This window comes from Microtus oregoni, unplaced genomic scaffold (assembly GCF_018167655.1).
Source record: "Microtus oregoni isolate MIOR12 unplaced genomic scaffold, Mior012 000001F_ref0000356, whole genome shotgun sequence".
Classification (NCBI taxonomy): Eukaryota; Metazoa; Chordata; class Mammalia; order Rodentia; family Cricetidae; genus Microtus; species Microtus oregoni.
In genome coordinates, this window is record NW_024543060.1 from 5,401,423 (window position 1) to 5,420,432 (window position 19,010).

At 49.8% G+C, this 19,010-nt stretch overlaps 1 protein-coding gene across 3 annotated transcripts in view; it reads left to right on the forward strand.

Annotated features, from left to right (window-relative positions):
* Nucleotides 1-13,114, forward strand: part of Scara5 (scavenger receptor class A member 5) — a 92,858-nt gene extending 79,744 nt beyond the window's left edge. For 2 of the 3 annotated variants that reach the window (XM_041663189.1, XM_041663181.1), the window contains exons 8-9: nucleotides 5,611-5,808; nucleotides 11,382-13,114. In XM_041663189.1, the coding sequence (XP_041519123.1) occupies nucleotides 5,611-5,808; nucleotides 11,382-11,518 (335 nt within the window). In that variant the 3' untranslated portion in view covers nucleotides 11,519-13,114. The remainder of the gene's footprint in view (nucleotides 1-5,610; nucleotides 5,809-11,381) is intronic. The other variant, XM_041663196.1, reaches the window with a different exon arrangement.
* Nucleotides 13,115-19,010: the final 5,896 nt, after the last annotated feature.

Consider the following 19,010-nt stretch of genomic DNA (forward strand, 5'->3'; position numbering starts at 1 on the left):
AGACCACTTCCCACCTGGGGCTCAGGGAACCGTGACCCAGATCCAGACTTCTTCCCCAGGATTCTGCTTCTCCTACAGGATAGCAAGAACAAAGCAATGCTCCTGCAAGAAGAATCCCCACATACATTAGATTTATAAGGACTGTGTTAGCCACCCAAGAATGGCCTGGGCCATGGTGCGAAATTCCCGGATCATTCCGGAACTGCCTTGCTTAACAAGTCACATCCAGTTTGCATTAGTGTGCCGAGAGTTGCTGACAGCAGGAGCCAGGCTTCTGCACCCCCACTCCCTCCCCTCTAGCAAGCAAAGGAGCCAGAAGCTGGGGAGAGTAGAGGAAATGAGGAGACCAGTCCAACTGGAGAGAGTAGCCCCCGATGGTGTGCTGATAGGTTTCCTGCATGCTGTCTCTGCTGCGCGGCCCCTGCTATGCAAGCTGTCCTCCGCAGGGCGTGGAGACGCCCAGAGTCAACCTGAGTGCTGCTGGATGATCTGCTGGAGTTCACGGTGTTGGATGTTCTAAGTCCTGGACACTCACTAGTGATTTCACTGGCACCATTCTAGCTATGTGTCCAGAGGTGGCACTGGCCAGTGACACTAGCACTCTAAGCCAGCCCTGAAGGCAGAGGCAGCCCACTTCTGTGATTAGGGCCACCTGCTAGACATTATGCAGAGACCTCTGCTCACAAAGGGAGTTCTCTGAGGCAGGTCAACCCTCGGGTGGGTGTGGCCTTGCTCCACGTTCTGTCCTCTTCAGCTGTTTCTGGGAGACATCGGAGTCATCTGAGTCACTTTAGATAATGGTTCTGGGAAAAGGCCCATCATATTGGCAAGTCTCGTACAGTCAGGAATGAAGGAACCCAAGGAGGCTCTGGGCCACTGCTGTAAGTTAAGGGGTCAGCTGGTCTAGTGTCTCATCTCAGATTTGGCCTGGGGACGCCAATTCCTGATTCTCAGACTTGTTGCTCCTGCCTCCAATTCCCCCTCTCCACAGTTGCCAGCTCATATTCTTGAGAGATTCTAAGTGATTCTGGAATTTTCATTACAGTGGCTTGGACAGATGTTCCGAGCTAAACCTCTCTTCTGGACCTTTCCCACATAGAAGGAAATGCCACGGGCTGTGGGAACAGCACACCCCTTGATCGTTTTATCAAATGTCACAGCCTTACCACATGAATTGGCAAAGTCAAACTGGCACTGGTGGCAAGGTACTGAGCAGATCCAAACATCAGTCACTATTGCCACAGGGAAAAGAATTTGGCATCAAGTGAGTTCTCTATTGATTTGGACAGCAGTGACATGCACTAAAGGCAAGAGGGGCCAAGAAGGAGGTGCAGGGCTTGGCAGGGCCGGGAGATGGGAGTTACAAAAGGAAGGAAGTTGAGTAGTGCCAGGGCGGCCCATATGGGTTTGGTAACTGATGGTTATCAAAGCAGGTGGCTCTTGTTGGACAAATGCAGAACATAGAGGTCTTGCCCTTAGTACTCGCCTGGGAGAGCGCGAGGCTGCTCCAGGAACTTGCTGTGGCTCTGATGGCGCCTTCGTGCTGGGTGCAGTCATTCTGGGGCGTTGACTTTGAGTTGTTGGAAATGATATCTATGTCTTCTTGAAGTCCTCTTAGGGCAAGGTTGAAGTGCAGTTAAAAGGAGGGTTCAAAGGGGCCTGGCTTGGCTTTTGCCTGGAAGAGACCTTTTACCATTGATCCTCTCATCAACTGGGAAATGACAGTGGCGGTGAAGGAGTGAGGTGGAGGATCTCATGTATCAGATCCAAAAGAACCCTAGCTGCCTGCCCTGGTGGACCCTGCCCAACTAGCTCTTTCCCCAGACATGTTCCTCTCCTCCCTACCTGAGCTGCTGCCTCAGAGGCACAGCTACCGTGTTTTACAGGGCATGGCCTAGGATGGTCTCCTAACACTGTGTTCAGAAATGATGGGACCATACACCCATGTCCCTGTTGCTGGCTTGCCAGGCCCTGGAAGTTAAGATGAGTACAAAAGAGAGACAGGAATCGTGAGGTACTCAGATGGGCTCACTCATGAAAAATATATCCACCCATGCAGCCCTGGCCATCAGACCTGTTTAGTGCTCACAGCTGAACCGGATCAGTGCTTGGGCATCCAGGACTGTCACAGCAGGGGAAGTAGGGGAAACACATAAGGCCTGAGGTTGGAGCTTCCTGGAGCAACCTCTAGTGGCGCCCTCTGCATGGAGGAGTACCAGCCCCGCCTTGGACCTCCAGAGTTAACTGTCACCAGCTTCCCTTGGTGGGATGGCCCAGTGCTGGGAGTGAAGAAAAGTGGTGCTCTGGGAAGAGGGAGGCCTGGCCTCCCGGAAAGAACTGCTCCCTCTGCCTCAGTTTCCTCATCTCTGCACGGGGGTGGGGGTGGCTGGGGCATCCCTGAGTCCCCTGCCGTCACTGGCACCCTCTATGGTCCCCTCCTTTTCATCTGTTGGTTTGCCTAAGTAACTCAAGGCAGAAGACAATGCTTTTGTTTCCACAGTCCTTTGGAATCCATTTTAACCTAGGAATGTGCTTGGGAGTTCCAGAGGCACATCTGGATGGAGAGCTAAGTGAGCAATAGGAAATAGAAATGCAGGTACCGATCTTTTATAAGAAAGGGACAGGTGATGCACAGGAGAGGGACCAACGCACCTGGCTTCTTCCAGTGCCGAGGCTGCTGTGTCCTTCCCTTACCCCGTGCAGATCTCAGGAAGAACGGACAGCTCTGAGACAGAAAAGAGCACAGCACTGGTTAAGCCCCCAGTGCAGACAGATCTCTGCTCTCCTACTCACATGGATGGCTTGGATAACTCACATCCCCTCTCTGCAACTCTGACCCCTCGTGTGTCACATGAAGGCTTTGTGTCATCTCAAAATCTTGGCCAATCATTTGTGATGATTGGAAAAGCTCACTGATGTGTCCCCATGAACTAAGATAGCTCCATGCGCTACATGATGGGACATCTGAAGCCCAAGGCTAAGCGGCAGCAAGATGTTGCCCTCCACAGCCTCGGGAACTGCAGAACTTTCTAGTCCGGACCCACTCGTTTCTCCATGACCTGACCCAAGTGTGGCCCTTTCCATTTTGACTCGAGAGGGAGGTCTGGGTGTAGGAACCCTAAGGCTTTTTTCAGCGTGGATGAGGGCTATAGGAGCCCTCACCAGGAGCAGCCTGGGTAATGTGCAAGGCAATTCAGCTGGTCTAGAAACAGGAGGCAGTTTCTAGGATCTGGGGAAGCAAAGTAGAAAGGCATAAGCAGAGGTCAGAACCACTGACATCCCTGGAAGCTTGTAAGCAAACAATGAGCCCCATTGAACTGCAAGAGCAAGGTGGCCACATGGCTGCAAGTGGCCAATCCCCTGCCCTGGTTATTTGACAAGTGTTTTCCAAGCACAGATGCTTCTGGGCTAAGCCTTGGGGTAACTGCAGTCTTTTCAGTATAAAAGGGAAAACCTCTACCTGCAGGCATTGTGGTGTCCATAATCCTCAACCCTAGAACAGAAGGGAAAAGAACTGATGTACAATCCTGTGAGCATCTTGGTATATCAGCTAAGCTTGAAAGGTGGAGGCTACAGAGGGGGAGCTCCACCCAAGAGCTGTTAACTGCAGGTTGGGGACAAGCTGTCAAGTTAAGATCACGTCCCTTGTCTGTCGTGTTTCAGATTGCTTAAGCAATGGGGGTTTTCCAGCTACGGAACAGCACAGTAGGGAAGCCGTGGTGGGGAATACATGGTGGTCGGAGAGTGAACCAAGCTGGTCACATTGCCATCAGGAAGCAGAGAGCAAACAGGACATTAGGCCAGGCTTGTTTCCCATTACCTCCCAAGAGTCCAAAACTTTCTGAAGAGTACCGCCAGCTTGGGACCTTCAGACTCAGTAGCCTGCAGGAATATTCTGCACTCAAACCATAGCACTGGCTGAGGCTGCCTCTCAGACACCAGATCTGGCTAAGTGGAGGCTGATCTATAAAAGATGGGGCAGGAGCATTTCTGGATGATGGGAGATTGTTTAATAGGAAAACTCTGGCTGGAGAAGAAACTGCTGGGAATAAGTCGGGTTGAAATCCCCTACACAGAGAAAACCTAAATTTCTAAGTGAGACATGACGTTCTACTTGGGCTAGAGACAGACTCTCGGCAGAAGGCTTGGTGACTCTCCAGATATACTGAGGGAAGTCGTGTATCTGTAGCCTCCATGTTCGTTTTCAGAGCCCAGGAGGTCAAGGACTGTCGAGGGAACTACTTCTGGACCCAAGTCCCTGAGTTGGGGCAGTCTGAACCTTACCAGGAAAAACTCAGTGTTTGTGTTTCTCTTGTTCATCCTTCCAGATGGCACCTCACCTCATTCCACCCACTTCCTTGTCTACACTTCTAAGATGATACCTTCCACACCCCCTGCTCCCATCTTCTGTCCCTAGCTATATACTTAACACCACTTGGAAATGCATATATTGAGACAGGTTCTTAGCATGTAGCCCAGGCTAGCCTATGGACTAATGCTGCTCCTACTTCAGCCTCCCAAGTGCTGGAATTAGAGATGGACGCCATGACACCTGGCTTTACTATTTGTTTCCTAGGTGTTTGTCAGCTTCATGAAGGCACATCCTTTATCCATGGGTGTATCCATCTGTTCTAACAGATGCTCAGTCATTCATTCGGCTGTGTGAGTTAGGGAACAGAATGATGCCAGTCTAGACAAAGCAGAGCAAAGAGACTAAGTCAGGGGCTCCCTGAACACCAGCCCCACCCGCTTGCCATGGTCCAGCTTTTGCTCTTGCTCTCACCTGATCCTCAAGGCTGCCTGGCTTGTGACCTCTGACCTCAACAGGCTTCTGTTCTCAGCCTCACTGCATAGAATGATACACACACTCTCAAGTGACCTGGTGTTGACGAGGCAAGGCAGGTCTGGGGAAACCTGTAGCCAGTCTGAGATCAAGCCTCAGGCAAGAGTCTCACCTGACTTCTGGTGTCATTGGGTTCCCTACAGTCCCCAGGGAGTTTCCCTGGTCACACATAGCCTCTGGGTTCCACCTTCCCACCAGTTTCCTCTTCAAGGTTCCCCTGTTCTCCCATTACACTCCCCCACCCATCCCATGTCCCCCTTGAGTGCTGGTGGGAGCTGGGTTTTCAGTAACTCTCAGAGGTGGCTAGTTGTCTGATCCACGAAATGAATAGAAACTGGTTCAGGGAGTTGAAACTCACTCAATGCTGAGAAGAGATTTTTGGAGTCAATTCTGCTATACACTTAAACTCTGTTTTAGAAATCAGTAGTCAGGAAGAGAGATGGCAAAGACTAAAACTAAAGCCATGTGGCATACAGCCGTAATCCAAGCATTTGGAGGGTCAGCAGGGCTACATGAGACCCTGTCTCTAAACAAACCAAACAGACTAAAAGGAGCAGGAATGACACACTGCGACCTCGTGTCTTTAGCTCTAGCTCTCTCTTCCCTGTATGGAAGGAGGGTCATTGACAAGGCCTGGGTGGGGTCCAGGAGTGTCCAGAGATAGGTAGTCATGGTGACTCTCTTGGCAGATGGTGTGGGGGTCATTGACAAGGCCTGGGTGGGGTCCTGGAGTGTCCAGAGACAGGTAGTCATGGTGACTCTCTTAGCAGATGGTGTGGATTTCACAATGATTCGCCTGGTGAATGGCTCTGGACCACACGAGGGCCGAGTGGAGGTGTTCCATGAGCGTCGCTGGGGCACGGTGTGCGACGACGGCTGGGACAGGAAGGATGGGACTGTCGTGTGCCGCATGCTGGGCTTCCATGGCGTTGAGGACGTGTACCGGACAGCTCGCTTTGGGCAAGGTAAGGTAGGGATTAGATGACGGGGAAGCAATCGAAGGATTCCAGGCCTGGCCTTTTCCCACCAAAGCCTGCATCACCTTCATGTGATCTAGCCAACTGTGCCCTGGGGGCCCCATCCCTCACTCCTGTTCTCAGTACACACCTCATACTGAAAAACGCTTTCTTTAAACATGGAGAAACTTGGGTGAACTAGAATCCAAAACAATAGTTCCCAGTGCATCGATCAGATCTGGTGACCATTCAATTCTGTGTTCCCTGTTCCTGGGCTGTGTGCACTTGGGCCTGGCCTCTCTCCATTCTGCATCTTGGTGTGCTTGTCTGGGAAAGGGGCTTACAGACTCTGGGATGCTTTCTAGTCTAGGCCCCTGGGAGCTAAGATGTTGCCGCTCAGCTGTCATGAACACCTGCCTTCCCGTGCACAGGGGACCAGGATTTGAGCTCATCAGATCACACTCAGCGGTTGGTGACCTGACACTCAGAGTGGCAGATGCCCACCATAGGGGCTTGGAGTGGACGTGAGGTACTGGGCAGGCCTACCACCTTGCCCAAGGCTTAAGCTTTCCATTCCTCTGAGCTAAAATAGTTACAGGGACTCATAGTGTAGCCTGAGGAGAGAGGGTGGGTGGCTTGTCCTCTGCTAAATGGATTGTCCCTGAAGGTTCCCACTCCTCACAGCTGCCTAGCTTCTTATCCTGTGATAGACTGCTGTGGTTCTAGTTCTGGGAGCCGTCTGCAGAGTCCCGTTGTGTATTGGTTCTTGGTGCCACCTGATGAGTGACCACCAGCTCAACACTCTGGCGTCCTGATCTCTACTTTCCTCCTCTTCCTTCTCCTCCTCCTCCTCCTCCTCCTCCTCCTCCTCCTCCTCCTCCTCTTCCTTCTTCTCCTCCTCCTCCTGCTCCTCCTCCTCCTCTTCCTTCTCCTCCTCCTCCTCTTCCTCCTCCTCCTCCCCCCTCCTTCTCCTCTTCCTCCTCCTCCTCCCCCTCCTCCTTCTCCTCCTCCCTTTTCTCCTCCTCTCCAGCCCCTCCTTATACTCCGCAGGCTGTCCTTGAAGCTCATCTCTACACCTGGGGCTTCAGTCAGGACCCGGCTCATTCTCTCTGCCCTGGAATAGGCCCCCGAGCCTCAGGCCCTTCTGTGTCCAGAGAGCCCTACTCAGACACTTCACGCGCCTGTCAAATGGGCCACACTTTCTTCCCACCAGATCCTTACCTCTATCAGGGCCTATAGCACCATCTTCTGTTAGCCTCCATCTAAACCAGGCCCTGGGCATGTCCACCTCATCACCAACTCCCTGTCTGCTCCATCCTCAAGTCTTACAGAGTCAACAGTGTCCACCTGTCCAGGGTCTCTTGATCTGCCTTTTCCTCTTCCTCCTGACCGCCCCACCTTAGACAGTGTTCCTAAGCGCAGAGGAATGCTTAGCATGGGAACTGGACTCAGACTCCTGTGCTTGAATCCAGTGACATCCTTGAGCAGGTTCCTTAACCTGACCGCGCATCTTCTCTCTCTTTCTAAGGATGGGCTGCCGGTGGTAGACGGGGTTGTGTGTGCCAACCTCTTAGCATGGTGCCGGCACCATGGCTCATCTCTTTTCACTATTCTCTTGTGTGAAGATGGCTGTTGGCCCAAGGGACCTGATAGTAGCTCTGAGCTTTTATTCACCACTATCATTTGTGCTGTCTCAGCACAACCTGCAGGTCAGTTCGTGGGCCTGCCTTCTCTAGCTGCCAGCCGCCTGCCTAAGATGAGTGGGTGCCTGTGTTAGCCCAGTTCTGACTCTTCAGTGGGCCTGTATTGCTCTTGGGATCAGATTAGCTTCCCTTGGCTCAGCAACAAAGTCCTTCTTTTTAACCCCTCCCCCTAATTGTTCTTTGAGACAGTCTCACGATATAGATCAGGCTTGCCTTGGGCTCCCTATGTAGCTCAGGCTACTCTCTAGGACTCAATCCTTCTTCTTCTCCCCCAGGTGAAGGAGTTTTAAGTATGCACCCCTACTACCAAGCCCTCCCTGACCAAAGCCCTTCCTAAGCCACCTCCTACCACTCCCCAGTTGTCACAGGGTGCTTCTATCTACTGTGCTTCTCAGAGGAACCTGATGCTATCTCCTATCAGCCTGTCTCTGCACGTTACCTTTCCCCATCAGCTCTAAAAGTCAGCTCGGTTTTGTCTCCTGGAAGGAGCTTTCCAGGCCCTCTGATGCCTCCTCAGCTCATGATGAACACACGCTTTAACTCCTGTGGCATACTCTGCATGTCTCTGTCACCCACGCTGTTCATTGGTTTATTCTAAATACCCATAAGAGCACTGATTGGAGGGGAGATCCCTGGATTATTTGTTTGGTGAACGAATGGTCACCTTCAACCTAGTGCTCTATGAGACCAGCCTGGGCTGGGTCTTAATCTCACCCCATGGTAAGAAGCACCCATTTGCTTTGTTTTCTGTTCACCAGGAGGCTCTGTGCTGAGCCCTTTGGCCCTGGAGCTTTACTGTGAACCTCAAGAGACACAACCAGGGTGGAGTCTGCCTAACCTGCACAGGGCTCCTCAGACCTAAATAGATCCCTGGATCACCCAGGGCAAAATAAAGCCCTAACAAGCTTCCAGGCTGATCCTGGTACCTCACCTTGTGTAGCCAGAGGTGACGATGAGTGCCTGGTGTCTTCAGAGCACTGGCTTCTGTGACCTGGGCTGGGGGACACAGATGTCTGCCCCATGCCTGTCAGAGCTGCAGTTTGGGGGCTACTCTTGAGATGACCCTGCTCCAAGTGTACTGGCCTTCTTGAGGCTGGACACTGGCCAGTCCTGGCAGAGCCCCCAGGCTGGGCTTCCAGTGTCCACATCCTGCACGCACATTTGGGATGCACGGTCTTTGGCCTGTTCTTTATTTGTTAGTCCCCTTTATTCGCTTTGGGTGTGACTAATCCCGCAGAGCTCTGGGGCCTGCCGCCTTTTCCTGGGTAATTTGTGAAGTGATGCGCTTTCCAGGAGACGTTTAATCTGCAAGCTATTGCTGGGCCTCAAAGGGCTTTATTGTGTAAGAGCCAGATAAAGGCTCTGGTGAAGACAGGGCCCAAGCAGACGGCGAAAGGAGGCCCCTCCCTACTCCTCGTCCTGTCCTGGATTCACTGCGTGGCAATGCTCTGGCAGAGGATACTGGACATCTCCATGGAACGTGTCTAAGCGGCTTCATTCATGTAGTTGGTTTCATCAAGAGCACCGTGGCTTAGTCGGTCCCTTGAGCTTCTATGTAAAGTGATGTCGTGGGTGGGTCTAGGAGGGGTGACAAAACTAGGGGTTTTCATAGTCTCAAGGATTCCACTTAAAAAAAAAAAGGAGGGATCATCTGGCTGTGGGGGAGGACACAGGATGGAGGTCAGTTACAGGTCTAGTCCCTGGCTACCCCTCCTATTGGCTACCATGGATACCAAAGCCCTTCCCAATACAGAAACATCTTGTTGACTGCTGCGGGGTGACAAGGCCAGTGACACTGGAACCTGGGTTAAAACCTTCAGCCTTGTGCTTTATGCTCCTCTGTTGTATTCATTATATTTTTATTACTGTTGCAAAAAAATCCTGTACAGAAACAACTCAAGGAAGGAAAGCCTGGCTTCAGAGAGTTGCAGCTCATCCTGGTCGGGAAAGCTTGGTGACAACCGCTCCTAGTGGTAGTGGGGAGGTGGCCCCTCTTGCATTCTAGTGGATGGGGAAACAGAGAAATCAGGCTGGAGCCAGGGGGTGCATATAACTTCCAGAGCCTGTGCCATGCACCGTGCCCCCATGTCTGTGCTCTGTGCGCTGGCACCCAGTTCGCGAGCTTCGGGCAAGGGGGCTGAAGATTAAAATACACAGACACACACAGACAGAGAGACAGCGACACGGGTCATCCTTGAATTCCCCAAGAATGCCCCCTTTCTTGTGTTCAGGGGCAGATTATATAGAGATAGCCACGCCCCAGTCAAACCCACCAGAAACCACTCTCCTGCCATCAGGAACTCCTGAAGGTCTCGTGCTCAGAGCAGCTGTAGGCACTCAGATCAGGGGATTACAAGACATTCAGGATCTGGGGTCTCACTGCTCCCAACAAGCCAGGACTTCAGTGACCTACTTCCTTTTGCTCAATAGGCCCCACCTCTTAAAGGTTCCACAGCCTCCCCAAACAGGGCTACCACAAAGAAACAAATGCTTAAAACAAGGCCCTGTGAGGGAAACACTTCCGCTTCATACTATACTACACATCGTAGGACTAACCAATCAGGGTGCTGGGGCAAGCAGCAGTGCAGGTTTGCCCAGGATTCACAGGAAAAATCCCATATCCTGGAAGACTCCTCCCACTAAGAAAACTAAAGCGTACCCCTGCCATGGTGCTGAGCCCTGGGTTGAGGCATGCTGCATGGTGCGGTGCGGGCTTGCGTTTGCTGCTGTCACCAGGGCTTACGAAGTAGCAGAGTTCAGCTTCCCTGAAAACGCAGGTTCTGCCTTAGCAGGACAGGGTGGGACCCATCGTTCTGCATATCTTACAAGTTCTGGTGATACAAACACCCTACTGCTTCCATGGGACTCATGGCGTTAGTCATCCTTCTAGAAGGCCGCCAGCATCTGGAACCAGGCATAGCCATCAACACAAAGAGCTCACTGGCACCACCACCCCCAGGCCCTTGCTGCCCAGCTCATCAGTAGGAGCCCAGGGTAATTCGCACAGCTTGCTTCCTTTTCCTCACAGGCAAGCCCTCTGTTCACTCTGGAAGGTTATCCCAGCTGCCCTAAGCCCTGGTATTCTAGAAAGATACCAGTGCCACATTAATACCATTTGGAGCTCGGACGCTATTCTGTGACAACCCACTAAAGCTCCAGGCTCTCCATGTGTGGTCACCTTCAGACCAGCAGACTGGCCCATTCCTAGCTGCAAGTCTTAGGGACTCTGTATTAGAGGGACTAATCCAATGATTTAATGTTTTGAGGATGTCTGACTATAATGTCAGATTTGGAGACCCTTTATCTTTCTGGAACTATGGTCTTGGACTCCCAGAATGGAACCATTGTAGCAATGTTGGTTCTAAGATACCAGTTCTGGGCCACGGGATAATCCAGGGTCTGTCTGACATTACCCTTCTGATTAGGCCTTGCCAAACTGTTCATCCATACCAGCTTCAAGGTACTGAATCTCAGTGTCAGGGAGAGTCAGTCATTAAGGTCAATCTTGGCCTAGGTGGCAAGATTTGAGTTGGAAATTAGACCCTGCCTGTGACAAACTGTGTAATCTGCTCCCAATGGCTCTCTGTGCGTAAGTGTTTCTTACTATCTATCCCAGAGTATAATGGTGAGGACCATAGAGGCTCCCATCTGTAAGAGGCCTGACACATTGAAGATACAAACATCAATATCATCTCTTATTGCTGGTCCACCCATAGGAAGTTAAGGCTATAATAAAGATGCATTCTCGGTAGAGCAGAGAGGGAAGATGGCCTCTACCGGATTAGAGAGAGCCTGCGGGGACAAACAGGCCACAGTCATGTCATTTCCTTTCTGCCTCTGGAATAGCTGCTAAGGAGCTGTGTGCACCTCTCTCTCCAGGCACAGGGAAGATTTGGATGGACGACGTGAACTGCAAGGGGACCGAGCACTCCATCTTCCACTGCCAGTTTGCCAAATGGGGAGTGACAAACTGTGGGCACGCCGAGGATGCTGGGGTGACGTGTACCACCTTCTGAAAGTGGGTGCAGCCCAAGGCCAGCGCCCTGCTGCGACCACACTCCTGTGTCTCTGGGGAGGTAGGAGGATTGCTTGGAGCCACCTGACCGTGGTTCATGACCAGTTCAGCACTATCCCCAACCCTGCTGCCAGCCGGCCCTACTCTGGTTCCAAGGCAACCTGCTGTCACTGTTCTTCCAGACGACTGCTCCAAAGTACTCAGCGGGACCTACGTTCTGTCTTTCCTTTCCACTGGGGTTTCTACATGGGGGGCGCTAGTCAGCTGAACCACCAGTATGCTCAGCTATCTGAAGACTATTCACGGGCCTAGCGAATCTGTGTTATAGATGGTCTCTTGGTTACAGATGCATGCTGATATGATGTCACAGGCAAGAGCTGCAATGGAGGTGGGAGGGGTTATGGGTCATTGGCTTTGCAGGTAATTCCTTAATTCCAGAGTTTCACCATCCACCTCCCCTGCATGTGAAACCCTTACTGACTCTGTTTCCCCTCTTTTCCTCTGTCTCTTCACACTCTATGTTAATTTGAGGAAGGGGCAGAGAAAACATAAGAAAATTCCAGCTACCAGAAGAAGCCAGAAACCCGGCTGGAGCCAGGAAGAGAGGGAGTGACTGCTGTGCTGTGCTACGTTGTATCTTGGGTGCTGACATCACTGAACCACTTTGCTGTGTTAATACAAGGCAATCAGGGCAGGACCCTGCCTCCAGGTAGTGCTCACCTGGCCCATTCATCTGGCCTCCAAGTTAGAAGACCAGGGATGATCAAGACTAAGACAAGGTTCCCCCATGAACCTTGGTGTACCCTTATTAGGCCTGAGCAACAAGCTTGGGCTGTAGACATTGGTTATTGGAAAGTTGTGTACTCCAGATCTTATAGCAAGTACGTATAAGATCAGACAGGATGGGGGGCTAGGGAATAGCAATTGAAGGCAGACCTGTCTGGCTATAGCAGGGCCACAGACACAGTCACGTATCCCATGAGGTGAGCGTTATCTTGCTGGGAGTGAGGAAGACCTAGGTACCCCCAGGTACAGTTCTCCCGAGAGATCCTGGCTGGCCACTAAGCCTATATGTGATCTTGATCATTCTTGCTTGCAAGCTGCATTACTCACTACTGTCCTCATGATCTGACCAACTGTTATGTTTACATAACATGCATGTACTCATGCATCTTCTTCCAGAGCCGATGTATGTATGCCTGTATAGCGTGGCGCTCCTTATCACATAGCTCAGCACATCACAATGGTTATGTTTTAAAAGATATACTAAAGGTTGTTGTCTTTATTTAGAAAAAAAAGATATTTTAAAAGTGCATAAATATCACTTTGATAATTCCGGGAAAGAGCCCAGCTACCCAACTGGTGAAGACTTAGGTAACTTTCTCACTTGGTCTTTACATGGGGGGGGGGACACACAAGTTTGGTTTTATATCTATAAAAGAGATGTTGAAAAGTATTTTAACCATAAAAATAAAAGTCGAATAGTTTACAGACCTACCTATGAGGGCATGGAAATGACCGTGGACTGTATTTCAGGGACTAATGGAAACTAGGCCTAAAATACTTCAGACCTTTTGTAAGAAAGAATTTCAATAAAGCAAACGTTTGAAAAAGATGTCACTGACGAGTGGTCGAATTAGTCAGGGTTCTCTAGAATCACAGAACTAATGAAATGAATCTCTATGCATGTGTGTGTGGAGGGGGAACTTATTGGAATGATTTCCAGGCTGCAGTCCACCAATGTCTAGTTATGAATGGAAAGTCCAAGAATCTAATAGCTTCTCAGTCCCACGAGGCTGGTTTGCTAGGATTTCGAAGAAGGAATGAATGGGCTGATGGAGGTGAGGGCAAGTAAGCTAAGAACACTCTTCCTTCTTCTGTCGTCCTTATAAAGCAGAGCATTCTAACAGAAGGGGCGGCCCAGATTAAAGGTGCGCCTTCCAGCCTCAAGATCTGGATTAAAGGCGTGTGTCCTCAGGCCTCAAGGTCCAGATCACAAGCGTGCCCTCCATTTCTCTGTTATAGCTCTTTCCAGATACAGTCAAGTTGACAACCAGGAGTAGCCGTCACAGTGGTCCATCATATTCTTTATCATGAAGACCCAGGGAGTGTGGAGGATGGTAAAGCCATCTGATTATCCTCCAGCAGGGGGGTTGTTAGCATGTGCGGTACATTAGAAGACTCCTCAATGCTTCCAGAAGATACTCAACACACATTGGCCAGACTGATAGGATGTGTAGTCCGTTTTCTGTTGTTGTAACAGAACGTTTGAGAAGAGGTAGCAGCCACATCTAGCAAGGGACCCATGCTGCTTCGACTCACCAGAGAAGGAAGATGACATTAGGTCTGTGCCACAGAGACCACGCATAAAGATGGGCTTGTTTTAGAACAAACTAGGAATGGCATCATTAAACTAGTCCTGTGACATCTGGGGAGAAAGGCATTCACCCATCCATGGGGACTCCACCCCTGTTACCCAGACACCCCGCCAAACTGCCATATTGAGGAACCACGGTTCCAACACATGCATGCGTGGGGGACACACTCAAATCACAGCAGAACCATGGGGTTTAAGCCCCATTTGGTGGTCACCAAACAGGAGAACAGCCCTCACGGCCCATTCATGACAGGATGGTTTTGAAATTCACTGTATCTCCGTCAAAAGGAAGTATTCGTGTTTGTGTTGACAAAGGAAAAGTGTCTCAGGGTTTTGTTGCTGTGAAGAGATACCATGACCACAGCCACTCTTATAAAGGGAAACACTTCACTGGAGTTGGCTTATAGTTCAGAGGTTCAGTCTATTATCTCATGGCGGTGAGCATGGCGGCACGCAGGCAGACAAGGTGCCAGAGCAGTGGTGGAGAATTCTACATCTGAATTGGCCGGCTGCAGGAAGAGAGAAATCCTCGGTCTGGCTTGGGTTTCTGAAACCCCCAAGCTCATTCCCAGTGATACACTTCCTCCAACACAAGGCCTCACCTACTCCAACAAGGCAGCATATCCTAATTTTTTCAAATAGTGCTGCTTCCTGTGAGCCTATGGGAGTCCTTCTCATTCAAACCACCACCAAAGGACTCCTGTGTTTTTCTTCTCACCTCTAGAACATGGGGGCATGCTTTCCCTGGAGTCCCATGGATGCTAAGGTGGTCCAGTTAGGTACTGGGTGTGCAGTTCCTGGACTCTGTTGTCTAAAGATGGGCAGGAACCACAGTAGCCTGTGAGGAAAGGTCCGAGAGCCACAGTCCCATAGTCAGGAGTGCTCAGCCTTAGCTTATGCTTGTTCTGGCTAGCTTATTTTCTTTAACTTAAACTAATCTGTTTCTCTTCATCTGTGTTTTGCCTCGGGACTTTTTACCTTTCTTTCTGTATGTCCTAGTATGTACCTGCTGGCTGGTGGCTGCCTGACTGGCCCCTAACATCTCCCTCTCTTTCTCCCTCGTTCTCTTCTTCCTCTTCTCCTTCTCCTTCTTCCTCCTCCTCCTTCCTCTCTCTCTCTCTCTCTCTCTCTCTCTCTCTCTCTCTCACCTAGATTTCTCCTCCTACTTATTCTCTCCACCCATCAGCCCCATCTATCCCTCTCCTGCCTAGCTATTGGCCGTTCAGCTTTTTATAAGACCAGTCAGGTGCCTTAGGCAGATGTACTGAAACAGCAACAAACCTTTACATAATTAAACAAATGTAGCACACCTTTACAAAGTTAAAGTAGTAGTCCACAACATAGAAAAATGTAACACATCTTTGCCTAGTTAAAGTAATATTTCATGACACAGTCCTACCTAGATGTTCAGGGTGGCAGCTTAGGGAAGTCCTCACACCCTGAGTTTGCTCTGGGCTACTGCAGTGTGCTAAAAACACAACAGAAGTTTCTGGAAATCCATCAAGGAGCTACCTTTTCCCCCTCTTTCCAAAGGCCTGGATGGTAGCCTGCTCCCCTGGATGGTAGCCTGCTCCCCTGAATGGTAGTCTGCCCCTCTGGATGGTAGCCTGGCCCCCTGAATGGTGGCCTGGCCCCCCATACGTACCATAGTGGTTCTATGTGGACAGGGTCCTGGAGGAAGGCAGCACCCACCATCTTTTGCTGTTCTCTCTACTGTCCAGAAGTCAAACAGAGTCACTTCCAGTAGACTAATGTGCATAATGGACAAGGTTTTGGAGTCTCTACCCCAGTTTCTTCAGTGACTCTGAGGACAAAATAATAAAAGTCTTGTGAACATTCCATAACAGGTCCAGGGTGTGGATCAGTTTGGTTGTTTGTAAACTAGGGGCCTCCCTATAACCTTCCGTAGAACACACCTCACCCAAGCTTTATGTTTCTCTCCTTCTCCACCTGTAGGAGCTGAAGCTGGTTCTGCCTGCCAGGGCCTTGTTAGTCAACCCTATCCACCAAGCAGAATAGGTAAAGGAACTTTCTAGAAGAAAGGGGGAGACCTTGAGCAAGTCCAAGTGGAGTCAGTAGTGTAGGCTCTCCTCATAGGTCTTTCTTAAGAAGTTGTACCAGCCACATGAGCTTCACGTATGTGCTGATCAATGTTGAGTTGCCAAGGCTTTGCACCTTTCTGGAACTTTCTCCTTGCCGTACCGTTCTCTCACGTACTGAGAAATTCTGCGAACCTTGGCCTCTGAGCCCCGGTCATCAGTCCTCACCTCCACACAGCTGCTAGACTTGGCTTGCTCCTCAGGCTGCCTGGAAGGAATCTAGGCCAAGGTTGATATGCCCAGTTGCTCACCTCATCTCGGGGATCACAGTCATCGTGTTACGCGTTGTTCGATGTCTTAAATGATAGGTTTCAAGAAAGTTGGGCAATTTGTGATTTTCCAATTATGTCAGAAGGTGGGTAATTCTGGTAAGTGTCCAAGTAAGGAGCCTTCCCTGTGGCTACTTACTGGTCCAGGAGAATCATAAGGGAAAGTCTTTGTTCAAACACGGCACCATTTGGCAAAGATGAGCTCTGGAAAGATCTGGTAGGAAGAGGTGACTGAACAAACAAAAGCTTCCTGCAACCTTCCCTCGTAGCACCTCCCTCCCAGCCCCTCCCCTCTAGACTCCCTTCGAAGGTCAGTCCCAAGGCTCTCCACTGGTTCTCCTTTAGCATTTGAAGACCTAAGCCACCGGTGGTCAACAAGGAAATCAACTCCACACAGATACAACGGGTTTAAACCAGACAAGATGTCCAAGTAGGCTAAACAGCAGCTGCTTGTGTTGTGGCCCCTCCCCCAGCTTGCTTGCCTCTCAGGTCCTTTACAGTACTCACTAGAGGCAATTTCCTATTCCCCCGGAGCTGTGTTCTCTGTGAACTGAGGTAGTGCCTGTTCCCCTGACGTCCACCTGAGCTCCATTCCTGGAGACGTGGTTGTGGTCCTGAGGACAGGCCTCACACATGTGCAGTGGACAAAGGCAGACTCACTTTCATGGGCACCATGAGAGCATTCTCTCCTTGCAGAAACTCATGCCCCATCCGTGGGGAAGTGGCACGGACACAGTTCTCACGCCCTTTGTTTACGTATTCACTCATCATGAGCCGAGGCCTGTTTACCATGATTAACAGGTGTCAACAGAACCTGCCTGGCATTCTTTGCAAAAGGACAAGAGAGAAAAGTGCACATGTGTACAAATTTGGTCCCTGTGATCACAAAAACCGTTCTTGCAACTGCCTTTCAGACAGCCCTGACCACCCATGGAGAATACGATCCATTGACAGGAAATGCACAGTGACATGAAGGTGCTTGTTAGCAAAGCACAACGACTAAAAGTGTTCCTCCACTTCCGGCTTCCGGCTCCGTGCCTACCTCCAGGCTCCGACCCCGTGATGTGGAAGTGTAAGTCAAAGAAGCCCTTTCCTTCCTAAGTCGCTTTGGTCATGGAGCTTTAAAATTAAAAATAAGTTGGGTGTGGTGACAGATTAGTCTGTAATCTCAGCGAGTCAGGAGACTGAGGCACTGCAACTTCAAGGCCTGCCTGGGTTCCATAGTGAGTTCAAGGTTAATCCGAGTAAAGTGAGCAAGGCCTTTTCAAAATAAACGTCTCAAAGGACCAGGATGCAGCTCCGGGACAGAGTGCCGATGGAGCACATGCCAAGACCTGAGTTCAGCCCCTCCTACCGCAAACTAATAATAATAATAATATCTAATCCAAATACTTTTAAAGTAAATAAATAAAGTAAATAAAAATATTTGGAATGCAAATGAGGGCAAAGAAGAGGTGTAGCCACAGAGGAAAACATGGCAAAAGACTATTATGAGCAAGTTTATACCAATGCAATTTTGGGAGATTAGATGAGACTATAGTTTAAGACACATGTGGAAACAGAATCAAGATAGTGTGGTCAGTCCAAGAGAAGAGAATCTGTCATTGAAATGCTTCCCACAAAGGAAGCAGCATCCAGTGACTTACAGGGTGAACTCCAGCCCTCACAAAACACAGCCTGCACGGGTAGCTTTGAAACAATGGCAAGGGGGAAAACACTGTCCTGGGTCATTTTGTGAAACTTGAATCACTTTCATAACAAAATGAGACAAAAGCATAGGAAAGCAGAAAGATTCCAGGCCATTCTCACCCACCAACACAAATACAAAAGCCACAAACAACATTTTAGTAGACAGAACCCACCAAGCACCAAGAATTATGCATACGGGCTGAGCTGGAGTTTTCCTAGAAATGCAAACTTGGTTTGACATAATAAAAATCCATAATTGTAATTCTTCACATTAACAAACTCAAGGAGAAAAATAAACAACTCTCTCAGTAAACACAGAAAATTCAATATTTATATGCAATCAGAACTTTTAATGGGCTAAGGAGAGGTGGGGACTTCCCATTAAGAACTCTGTCAACAGCATGGAATAAACAGATGTGAACGTAAACATTTCAAGTGTGAACGTGGAAATAAACAGAGAGAAGCGTCAGGCTGTCTTTGCTGTTCTTCCACCATGTCCAGAGATGCTGGCATGCACTACAAGGAGAGGAACGCTATGGGGACTGGGAAGAAAACCGACTTTAGCGTGTATAGGTGAGAGACTCACATTTATAAAACCCCCGAATAAGGAGCTCAGCAGATGGCTCAGTAGGTAAAAGCATGAAGATCTGAGTTCAAATCCCCAGCACCCATGTCAACATCTGGGTGTGGCTTTGTGTGCTTGTCACCCCAGCACTGCAGGGGAAAGAGACAGGGATTGCTAAGATATACCGGCTGCCAATCGAGGGCCAGACCCTGTCTCAGAGGGAAAAGGCAATGATTGATATCTTCCTCTGCCCTGAAGCTGTCCACTTCCTGTGCACACATAACACCCAACTACCCTACCCTATCACACAGACCAATTTACAAAACAGAACAACCAATGGGAAATTGCTAGGATAAAGACACCTTCCTTGCGTGTGAGTATAACTAAGATGTAAACTTCAAACTTCAAAGTCTCCTCATTCCTGATAGAGTCTTAACTGGATGTTTAGAAAAAACAAGAAACAAATATTGAGGGCTCAGCAGGAAAAGAGACAA